At 37.2% G+C, this 12286-nt stretch overlaps 1 protein-coding gene across 2 annotated transcripts in view; it reads left to right on the top strand.

Moving 5' to 3' along the window:
* Positions 1-847: 847 nt before the first annotated feature.
* Cenpc (centromere protein C) overlaps positions 848-12286 on the top strand; it is a 49187-nt gene continuing 37748 nt past the window's right edge. For both annotated transcript variants that reach the window (XM_013009170.1, XM_013009169.1), the window contains exons 1-5: positions 848-1011; positions 4731-4777; positions 6557-6627; positions 8799-8893; positions 11100-11199. In XM_013009170.1, the coding sequence (XP_012864624.1) occupies positions 994-1011; positions 4731-4777; positions 6557-6627; positions 8799-8893; positions 11100-11199 (331 nt within the window). In that variant the 5' untranslated portion in view covers positions 848-993. The remainder of the gene's footprint in view (positions 1012-4730; positions 4778-6556; positions 6628-8798; positions 8894-11099; positions 11200-12286) is intronic.

Here is a 12286-nt window from a genome sequence, read left to right as displayed (position 1 = left end):
ATTTAACAAATAACACGTAATCTTATAAAGTAAAATTCTTTCCATCAGAAAAAAAATATGAAGATAGAATTGTATTTCATCATGCTTGTCAGATTTGGGCGGGTTGACAGGTTAATGATATATATATTTCAAACGGGCATTTGGTTGGCGATGTTTCACACACAAAATGTCCATATGCTTTAAAAAAAAAGTATGCAAGCCGTGGTCACGATTTTACTGTCAAGGATCAGGTACAGATAAGTTGTGTGGCTGACCAACCTGCTATTGTAATCGTTCTCTTCAAAATACCTTCTGAATCTCCTGCCTCTGACCTTTTCCAATAGTTCTTGTTATTTCACGACGGAGCTAATGGAGACATCTTATATTGGATAAAGATAGTGCTTAAGGCAATGCCTTCCAAAAAAAAAAAAGCCATCTATTCAAATAAAAGAAGAAAGATTGCGCGAACTTGATGGAGAACTGGGCTGTGGAAGGAAAAGGAGAGGTGGGAGGGAGGAGAGCAGGCGGGGTCAGGAGGGAGAGTTGAGCGGCAGGTGGGCGGAGTCAGAAGGAAAGTGGGCGGGGACAGGAGTGGACTGAGGAGTCTGGAGGGAGGTGGGCGTGGTCAGAAGGGAGAGTTGGAGGGAGCTGGGCGGGGATAGGCAAAAGAGGCGGGGCCAGGGAAAATGACGGTCCTCTCGCGGCGACGGGGCGTGGCCAACGACAGCTTGCTTTTTATTGGGTGGCGCGTCCTGTATTATGCGTTTCAAATCCTCTGGCGCGCGGGCGTGAGGGCTTGTGGAGGGCGGTACCAGACGGGGAGGGGGGGGGACCGGAAGTGCCCGCCAGACTGTGGCACCTCTTTTTCCGGGTTGGGCGCCTGAGGGGCGGTCTTCGATTGCAACTTCGCTTTTCGGCCAGTCAGTCGACTTAGAACTTGCAGTGCTCAACCCTTCCGTGGGTTTGGGTTTCTGCTTCTTCACGTCCCTTGCTCCGGCCGAACGGGAGCCGAACATGGCCGCTTCGGGGCTGGTGAGTGCGGGCCGCGGTCCGGGCGGCGGCGGGCTCGCGTCGGTGTCTCGGAGGGGCTGCAGCTGGCTGGGTCCGGGGAGGCGGGTGGGCCGCGCTGGGCGAGTAATTTGAACTTCACCGGACTCCATCTGTCTGTATTGTTTTCCTCACCCAGTCGCACGTGATGGCGACTGTACATGCTTTTCTGTTTTCTTTTTTTCTCTAAAGAAAGTGGGTGATTTCCACCTTTTAACCCGGCTCGACTATCTGTGGTACTCCCAACAATTGTTCCCGCCAATACTAGCGATAGACCTTAGGTTGGATCTCTCTGCTCTGAAGCGATGGTTGCTACGTAACAAATTGATCACGAAAAAACGGACGTTTCCAAGTATCTGGTTGTCACAGGGTTGAGTATGGCTTGCAGCTTTTGAGGCTCATGTGGAGGGGGGTGGGCATCTCTTACTGGCAAAGTCTTAGGAGAGGCAGCTCTTCGTGCCGGCTTTGCACGACTGGACAGAGCCAGAGCTCGAGTTTTGTTTCTGTGTTTCTTGGCACCTTCGTATTTACTCGTCTGTCTGTCAAAAGTTCCTCCTCATTGCTATATTTTCTATCGTATCTACGACTTGTATTTTCTAATTCACTTCTCATTAAAAAAAAACAACTTCAGCTTCGATGATCTGCTTTTATGTACTGTATGTATGCTTATCTATAGAGATGTAAAGTTTATATGCAGGTGGCTTGTGTGCCCAGATGTATAAAAAGATGAAATAGTGTGTACACAGACACTTGGTACAGAGAACAGTATATTGTTATGTACAATCAGGAAAAAAGAAAACCCAAAGCTATAAAGAATAAAACTTACCAAATGCTTGCAGTTCATTTTACTTAACTGTTTTGAGCCTTTTACTTTTAATATCTGAATTTGTGTTATCCACTTACAAACCAAGGGGAAAAAGGTGTTGGGAGTTACCCTCAACTGTTCCTGTACTGTGGTTCTCAAGGTGGAAATTTTGCTGCCTAGGATGGTACATGGTGCTCTCTGCGGAAACGTTTTTTCCCAAGGAGGGTATGGGATTGGGGGGAGGTAGGATGAAGGATTACTACATGGCACCTAGTCGGTAAACCAAAGATGCTGCTAAATTTTCTAACTGCTTGATATAGCCCCCCACAATAACAACAACCACAACAAAGTTATTCTCTCCATAGATCAGTAGCTTGGAATTGACAAATCCACCTGCATTGTGAAATATATTTTTTGAGAAGCATAATCTCAGAATGAGTGGAAGAAACCCAAATTGAAATCAATTTAGGACTAAGCTGAAGTTGGAGTATATATTTATTTTAAAGCTATAAATTTTTATGTTCTAACTTTTCAGATGAAGTGATCTTGTTTGTCTTGTTCATGCCATCCTTTCTAGAGTGCCAAATGATGTTTGGCATTCTAGTAGGTGCTTAATATTTGTTGAAAAATGAACTATTTTTCAGCCTTAGCAATTTCTTAAAAGAGGAAGAGATAGTACTTTATGGGTGTTAAGTTTCAAAGACATTTCCCTGTACAAAATTTGTCATTCTTTCAATTAAAGAATGACCATAAATTAGGCTTTAGAAGTTTGTGTAATGAACATGCTCAGAGTTGAGTTTGTTTCAGTATTTCACCATGATGAAAGTGGTCATAGATCCTATGTGCTTGAATAAAAAAAATTCATCACACAAACAGGGAGTCTATTATAAATATTATGATAGGAAGGTTGGAGGGATGGCATGGTGATACAGTACATTGCCTGCATGTCTAGGGCTCTAGATTTCGTCTTCAGTACTGGGGGTATGGTGAGAGATTCATAATGAAATGGAAACTTGTTATATATCTTTGGGTGCTGTCAGCTTAAGCAGGGAAAGGGAAAACATTCATATAGGAAATGAGATGTTGAGTCCAAGTGAGGTAAAAGTAGGTGTTCTAATGGAAAGGCAGCAACCTGTTGTGGAGTGAGGAGGAATCCATAAAGGAAGGGAAGTATTGATTCAACATGATGAGTTGGAACCTGATTGGTGTCACAAGGACATCTTCACAGGGCAGTGGCTTGGTACAAGTAAAGATGGAGGATATAGGATTGATAGGTCTGAAAAATGCCCAACTGTGTTAGTTATGAAAGCCAGTGTCCATACTGTGGAGAAGGAAATTATAAATGTGAGAAAGGATTGGAATGTTAAGAATCACTATGAAATCATAGCTTTCAGTATTTATGATAGATATGTAGAAATATAGGCTTAGATGTGTGATATGGATGTGCAGACATACATTCACTTTCTAAGAGGCTGGAGAATAGACAGCAGCTTTTGTGAAGTATGGGGTACATAACCTGTTCCTGTCTTATAAGGAATATTCTTTTAAAAGGAGCCTAGTCTCTCTGCTCTTTTCTAGCTCTTTCTCAGCTCTTTCCTTTCTCTTTCCCAGCTTCCTTCTTTTTACTAGCTCTCTCTTTCCAACCTTTCCCAGACGCTCTCTTTTCTAGCTTTCTCTCTTTTCTAGCTCTTTTCGCTCTCTTTCCCAGCTCTTTCTCTTTCCCAGATCTCCCAGCTCTCTTTCCCAGGCCTTTCCCCACTGTGTGGAGGACCAAGATGGCCTGGTGTCAGCCGGCACAATGAATAAACCTACCCCTTACCTGAAAAAAAAATAAAATAAAAGGAGCCTAGTTATCTAATTGAATATGTTGACTTTCAGTGCTGGGATAGAGTATAAGATAAACCTAGAAAATTGTATATTTTTTTTACTAAATTATTTCACATATTCATTTTTATATTCATTAAGTTATGTAAAAGTGAGGCTCAATACACACAATATTGCTAATGCTTTTTTAAAAAAAGCATCTACTATTTATAATTACCCAATCTTCAATTAAGAAATAACCATTATAGATTTTATAATAGCATAGAAGATCAGCTATTTTCTGATCTTTTGATTTCAAATATCAACAATTATTTGTGTTTTATTTTTCCTGTTATCCCTATTTCCTGCCTCTTTGTTGGTAGTAAGGATACATTCACTGTTTTTGGAAGCATTCTGGAATCCTTTTATTAACTTTCTGCTTCTCTTCCGCCATCTTCCTACAGACTCCAGATTTTATTTTATTGTCAGTTTTTACTATTACTTTCAGAGATAAGGATTTTTCAAATTCATTGTGCAGTACTTTGTGCCTTACACATTTGAGAAATTTGATTTTATATTATGTTAGACTATAATTTCTTTTTGTTCTTTATTGTTTTTCTTAATTATTTCAATCTTAGACAATCATGTTTTCCATTGCTAATAATTTTTCTGGTTGGACATAGTGATGCATAGTTATAATCCCAGGTTTTTACTAGATTCTGGCAGGAGGATTATGAGCTCAAAGCTAGCTGGGGCAATGTGGCAAGAGGTTCTCAAAAGCAAAAACAAAAACTAAGCATGGCTTAAGTGGTAGAGTACTTGCTTAGTGTGGTTCTGTGTGTAGTGCTGGTCCCTAGTATTCAGAAAATTTTATTTTCTTGCTCTAGTATTTATAACATGCATTTATTTTTTACTTGATCTAGAAGTATTCTAATTAAGTTTAAAATGGACATTTCACAGATGCTTTGCTGAATGAATAAATGAGAAAATGAAATATTTTATATGTTCATATTGGAAACAAATTCCTTTGAAGGTAAATTATATTTGATTGTATTTTAAACAAAGATACCAAATTAATAATTAACTTTTCTTTCAGGACTATCTCAAAAATGACTACAGGAGGAGGTTTTGCCGGCCTTCCAGGTGATTTTTTACAAATCTATGTAAACTTTTAAGTACATTCTAGACATAGTATCATAAAAGTGCCCAAATGAGAATACTTAGTATTTGTTAGTATCAAACAAACCTGATTTAAAAGAGTGAATATGATAGAAGTTGTAGAAAGCAAGATCAGATGAATCAAATGGATGTACTTGATATAGGCATCTACTGTAGGCTTAACTATGTTGTCTGAAGACCTTGAGAATAAGGCCAACAAGATGTATTCCCTCCTATATTTTATAAAATATCATAAAAGTTTAATGCAGGACTTGTCATAGTATGGCTAGGGTGCTTTTACACCAAGGTAGAATGAGTTGAGGAAGAGATAAAACAAATAAAGTTAAAACCTGTAGGACTTGGTGAGTAAATTATATATTTCCCCTCTGAAAATTAGAAAAGACTACTCAATCACTTGGTAACTGTCAGATGTCCTATTTTATTATCAGTTAGACTTTCTGTTTTACCATCAGTCTAGAGTGTATTGTTGACCCGTGTTTTAACACTGACTCTGCATAATTACCTTTGTCAAGTCATTTCATCTACTCAAGCCCTGTCTATAAGCCAGGGAGTAGCAAGGCTGTGTTTGTAATGGCAGTATGTATACTGATGCATATATTAAGGATAGTGTCCAGTCTAGAATTTGTAATGGCAGTCTGCCATCTGGCATTAATCTATCATTAATACTAGTTAGATTTATAAACTCAGGTCATTTGACCCATCATTTTTATGGGCGAGGGAAGGATGGTGGGAAAAAAAAAGCAGGGGGTAACAATGTTCAACAAGAAATGTACTCATTACCTTACTTATGTAACTGTAACCCCTCTGTACAGCATCTTTACGATAATATAAAATTAAAAAAAAATTTATAGTCCTGGCTACTCAGGACAATGGAAGTTCAAAGCCAGTCCAGGCAGGAAGGTTCATGAGACTCATCTCTAGTAAACCGAAAAACTGTTAGAAAATGGAAAGACTTGGAAAAAATCATATTAAGTGAAGTAAGCCAGATCCAAAGAAATATAGGTCCCATGGTTTTCCTTGTAATACAATAGTTAGTATACATCTAGGATAATCTTATCAGATGCAGAAAAGCTCAAAAGCTATATATATATGACCATATAAAATGATGCTAAGCGAAATGAACCCCAAGATGTAGACATGAGGTCTTTCTTTGTTGGTATTTTTAACATACTACGTGATTTTCTTCTGTCTCCATATTAACTGAGTTTTATAATGAATATACAGGAATTAAAGTTTTAAATATGAGGTGATTATTTGTACAGACTTTTTTCAAATAGCATTTTTTTTCTTTTAAATGGAGGATTAATTAGTGGTTGCCATGGGTTAGGCATGGAAAGGAGAGAGGAATCAAGATAGAAGTTAGAGTGAGCTAGATGTGTTTATGAAAGGGCAATAAAGGTGTTTATGATGGTCAAACTGTTTAATATCTTAACCCTGGTTGTTTTGTTAGGTGAGCTTGTAGAAATTATAAAAACTAGAGTCACAAGTCATATAGCAGTTGAGTCCCTGTAGAACAGGACAAACCTGGATGTTGGATTTTTATCGCTAGCCTCCTGGTTGCGATATTATCTTAGTTTTTCCAAATGGTCCTATTGGGGAATTGGGGAAAATGAACAGTGGATCTCTACTTTTTCCTATTAAACCAACATTTTATAATAAAGAATTCGGGAACTTTCAAGTAGGGGTAACATGACTAATGTCTTACAGAAGCTGTATGGCATACTCTCTCTTTTTTCTTATTAGGGTACCTGAAATTCATGCAAAGCAAGGCCAGGACATGTTGGAAATCTTACAAGACTGTTTTGAAGAAAAGAGTAAGGCTTTATTATTAGATAGCTTTGGGGGATATAATGAATCTAACTATACATTTGTCATGTGAATTAATATCAAATGTAACAAATATGTTCTAGGATTTATATATAAAAATTTTCATGTAATTTTGGGTATAAATATGAAATCCTTTTATATTACTGAATACTGATTAAAAACCATAATAATTTGATAGTAATTTTTTGTTGTTGTTGTTGGTTGTAGAGCTTGAACTTGGCTTGGGCACTGTCCCTGCACTCTACAGCTCAAGGCTAGTGCTTTACCACTTGAACTACAATACCACTTCCAGTTTTCTGGTGGTTAGTTGGAGATAAGAGTCTCCAAGGGCTTTCCTGACCCAGCAGGCTTTGAACCGTGATCCTCAGATCTCAGCCTTCTGAGTAGCTAGGATTACAGGCATGAGCCACCAGTGCCTGGCTTGATAGTTATTTGTTATCTTTAGTTCTCTGTTTCTTAACTATTATATATAAGAGAAAGAATTTTATATACAATTTGAGCATTTCTAATTGAAAATCCAAAATCTGAAATGTTCCAAAATCCAAACCTTTTTGAGTTTAGACATGATATTACAAGTGTAATTCCTAACTATAAACCTATTTCATGCACAAAGTATTAAACATTGTATAAAATTACGAGCAGGCAATATGTAAAAAGTATACATGGAACAAATGGATTTTGTGTTTAGACTTATCTACAAGATAAATGTGTAGAATTATTTTGGGATCATTAGCACTTGAGGTAATCTTTGAAATTACATCTATCCCTTTCTAAGGAAGTACTTAATTATGGCAAAAACTTTTCTAAGTTCTGATCATCATGAAAAGAGTGGAATAAGAGTAGGCCAGCAAAAGAAATAAAGGAGAGATTGTGAATACTGTTGTTTGAATTTGTCCCTCAAAAACATATTGGAGCGGGGAGTAAGTGGCCCACACCTGTAATCCTAGCTACTCAGAAGGCTGAGATCTGAGGATTGTAGTTCAAAGCCAGCCTGGGCAGGAAAGCCCCTGAGAATCTTATCTCCACTAAACTACCAGAAAACCTGAAGCGGCGCTGTGGCGCAAGTGGTAGAGCACTTGCTTTGAGCTGAAGAGCTGAGGGACAGTGCCCAGGCACATATATGGTTCAAGCCCCACGACAAAAAAAAAAAAGGAAATTTAATTTCTGATGCACCAAGATTAAGCAGTCAGATTTTGCGAGGCCCATTGCCAGTTACTAAAGTTCTTGAGGCTGTGAGTTCTCTGGCTCTCAGCTGCTCACAGTCTTAGCACTCTGCCTTGGTATGCCAAGAAGGTACTTGATAGATGCCAGATCTCTTAGGCTGGGGAATAGCTTAAATGGTAGAATACCTGCTAGTAAGTAAGTACAAGCTCTGAGTTCAGACCACACAATCAAAAAAAATTCATATTTTTTGTAAATCAGCAAGTCTCAAGCTTTTTTTTTTTTTGGCTGATCCTGTGGCAAGGCCTAGGTGCTGAGCATTTTTTGCTCATGGCTTGCTAACTCATATCCCAGTCTCCTGAGTAGCTAGGATTACACTCATGCCTGGGAAGTCTCAGGCATTTTCCCCCTTCCAGGGATAAACAGTCACTAGGCAAGTATTTTCACTGCATTACATCGCTATCCTTGCATGAGGTATCCTTTTAGAGTAGCACAGAAAAAGGCCAATGGAGAAAGTACTCTGAAATAAGAGCTCATATATGTTTCTTCAAGAATCTTGTTTATTTTGCTTTTAGGTTAATTGTTTAAAGGGTTTTATATATTGATGTAATATTTAACATGGTATATATTTTTATATCATATTTTAAAGTAGGTTTTTGTGTTTGTATGTGCTCATATAGAGCACATACTCAGTGCTTGGGTGCTGTTCTTTAGCTTTTTCACTCAAGGCTGGCACTCTACCACTTGAGCCACACCTCCTCCTGGCTTTTTTTTGTTGGTTAATTGGGTGGAAGAGTCTCAGATTTGTTTGCCTGGGCTGGCTTTGAACTATGGTCCTCATCTCAGCTTCTTGAGTAGTTAGAATCCTAGGCATAGCTACCAGATCCCAGTGCAACAGATTCTTTATATAGTTATTTATGCATTGTATAAAGTCACTTTCAATTCTAGCCATTGGATAATATGTAGTATTTAATTTTTAAAAATTTCTTACTTTTAGGTCTCGTCAATGATTTTATTATAAATTCTAAAGAATCCATGCATTGTTCAGCAACCAAAGTGAAAGGCAGTTATATTTGTTCACCAGGCAAAGAGGTAAGCCAAAAGAAGAATGAATATAGGTTTAAAATTTTAATAAGTGAAACTATACACAAAATACTTATGTATTTTTAGTCTTGTTCCTGAAAGAGAATACTATATTCTCATTAATTTTCTATAAACTTTGGAGGAATAGTATAAAAATCTTGATTTGATGTTACATAGGTTTAAATTGGGAGTTGAGAATTAAAATTACGAATTAATTATAGCCATCATTTTCATTATTCTACAATGATAATTGAGTTTCTACAATGATAATTAAAGTTTCTCGTTCATAAGTTTGGTTATTTTCTGAAGACAAAGGAACTATATTGCTGTACTAGAAAACCAATCTTTCATTGTATATATCTTAAAAGAATGTTGATTTAAAAAGATTTTGTATACATTTGTATACAAAAGAGTAAATTTTCAATGAATTCTTTTTTTTTTAGTGCTGAGTTTGAACCCAGGGCCTTACACATACTAAGCACCCAGTCTATGACTGGCTGTATTTCTAGCTACAAAGTATTCAAAGCTAATGATACAGAGACAAATTATTTAAATGTAGAAATGTTTATTAGAAAAGTCATGTAGAGCTAGCAATAATATTTACTAAAAACTTGTAAATATGTAGTTACCATACGATATGCACATATGTGCATGAGTATGTGTTGTTTGTGTGTATGCCCACATATGTATTATGTGTCTCCAAGGAATGAAGAATGCCATTTCTTTCAGAATTGAAAGAACTATAATGTGATCAATTCATTTCTGGGATAATCTGACCTGATCATAAAGTATTAACTTTTCTGATGTGGTTGCTAATATTTAAGATATATACATCCATATTCATTCACAATATTTTCTCTGTTTCTTGAAGTATATCATAGGTATTTAGTACCAGTGTTTTGAGAGAAGTTCATAGGCCAGAAACACTCCTGATGTAACAGTTTGAGACATTGAGCTAAAGACTATCCACATATATAATTTTCTTCACTTGTGAGGCAAAATTTCTCTGTGAACCCTAATCTTAGTGTCCCCTAACTTGTAGAAATTTCCTACTCTTACTGGCAGCATAGGCATTACTCTATGTGACTAAGAGAATTATTTCCCCATAGACTTAATTTTAGCCCTTCTCTGGCTTCCCATGGTTTTCTCTTACATATACTCTGATCAGTATATATTGAGTGCTTGAGAGAAAGGTCTACATCTCTTTGGAGTTTTTCACTTTGTGGTGTTCTCTGTTGTTCTATGCTTTACCCTGTAAATTCTGACCTTCCTAGATCCTCAGCTTTGCTTTCTCACCTGAGTGTTTGCCCTTCCTGTGTAGACTGATCAAGTAGTTTCTTAAGGCCTGTATTGTGAAATACAGACTTTATTCTATACTTTCCTAAGTTTTGACTTTTTGGCTTTTAGCTATTTCTTCTACCCTTTCATTATTTTTTTTTTGTCAGTCATGCGGCTTGAACTCTGGGCCTGGGCGCTGTCTCTCAGCTCTTCAGCTCAAGGTTAGTACTCTACCTTTTAAGCTACAGCGCCACTTCTGGTTTTCTGGTGGTTTATTGGAGATAAGGACTTTCATGCCTAGGCTGGCTTTGAACCGCAATCCTCAGATCTCAGCCTCCTGCAGTTAGTATTACAGGCATGAGCCACCAGCACCCGGCCCTGAACTCTTTTACCCAAGGCTTAGTGCCCTATCACTTTGAGCCACAGATCCACTTCTGGTTTTTGAGTGGAGGTAAGAGTCTCACGGGACTTCTTTGCCTGAGATGGCTCTGAACTGTGATCCTCGGATCTCATTCTCTTGAGTAGGTAGGATTATAGGCATAAGCCACCAGCACCCAACTTCTTCTACCTATTTTGCTTTTGTGTTTCTAATTCTATTTGTATTTGATTTTTTTTCAGTCTTATTACCTGTTGGCTCTCTTATATGGGGGTTTATATATATATACACACACACACACATATATATATATATATATATATATACACACATATATGTATGTATATATATAGGTATATGTTATATAGTATATTATATATTTATGTATAATTTATATATAAACATATATATATTTGTGTATGTATATATGTGTATTTATATATGTGTGTATATATAACTATCAAAGTTTATTAATCTCCTATTATACTTAGTGTATACTACCAGCTAAAAATGTGTTTAATCAGAAGTGATAATAGAGTTAATAAATTTCTTAATACCCAGAGCGAGACACCACATCCAAAGTCAATTCCAGTTTCCTCAAGGAAGAAAGAAGCCTCTCTTCAAGGTATTGTAGAACCAACCGAAGCTGTCAGTAGACCAGGTTGGTAGTATTTTCAAATGTATTGTCTAGATGTAATTTTTTTTGCTGGTCCTTAGACTTGAACTCTGCCTGGACGTTGTCCTTGAGCCTCTTTGTGCTCAAGGCTAGTGCTCTATCACTTGTGCCACAGTGCCACTTCCAACTTGTTTTTGAGTAGTTCATTGGAGATAGGAGTCTCACAGGCTTTTCTGCCTAAGCTGGCTTCAAACCACGTCCTCATCAGATCTCAGCTTTCTGGGTAGCTAGAATTACAGGCACCTGGTTTCTAGATGTAATTTAAAAAGTTAAAACTGATTATGGTGGTTCAGGTAGCAAAATCATGGCCAGCCTAAGGAGAATTTAATGAAAATATATTTTGATTTTCAAGTTCATAGTTAATGTTTTTTTCCTTTTTCCATTTTCTGCATTCCTTTAGTCAATGATATGTGTTACTTTATCTTTTCCAATTAGAAGGATTCCATTTGAAAGTAGTAGAGTCAGAAATTCAAAAGGAGAATCTAATCATTGTCTGCATAATCCTGTTCCTTAGTGCTCATAAGTGAAAACATATGCATATAAATATAAGGATTGATATGTTTATATATATATATATGTATATATATATATATATATATATATATTTAAGTCCGGAATTTGTGACATTTTTCCAAATTAAAACAACACTATTAAATTTTGTTTTTTAATTTTTTATACTGAATACTTTGTATCTCAACTGATAAATATGTGATTTTGTATCACAAAGTTTCCTATTTTGGTTAAAAATCTTCTTTACCCTAATGTTATATGTAAAAACTTAAGCTTTCTTCTTTTATTTTTGGGTCCGGTTGTGGGACCTGAACTCTGGGCCTGGGTGCTGTCCCTCAGCTCTTCAGCTCAAGGCTAGCACTCTACCCCTTGAGCCACAGTGCCACTTCCGGCTTTTTTCCTTTTGCTTATGTGGTGCTGAGGAATCAAACCCAGGGCCTCAGGCATGCAAGGCAAACGCTCTACCACTGAGCCACCTTTCCCAGCCCTCGAGCTTTCTTCTTTGTATCTTTTTTTCCCCCTCAGCCTTTAGTCTATTTGAGTGTTGGTATATAATGTATGT

This window comes from Dipodomys ordii, unplaced genomic scaffold (assembly GCF_000151885.1).
Source record: "Dipodomys ordii isolate 6190 unplaced genomic scaffold, Dord_2.0 Scaffold8, whole genome shotgun sequence".
Taxonomy (NCBI): Eukaryota; Metazoa; Chordata; class Mammalia; order Rodentia; family Heteromyidae; genus Dipodomys; species Dipodomys ordii.
This window is presented reverse-complemented; position numbering and strand designations above follow the sequence as displayed.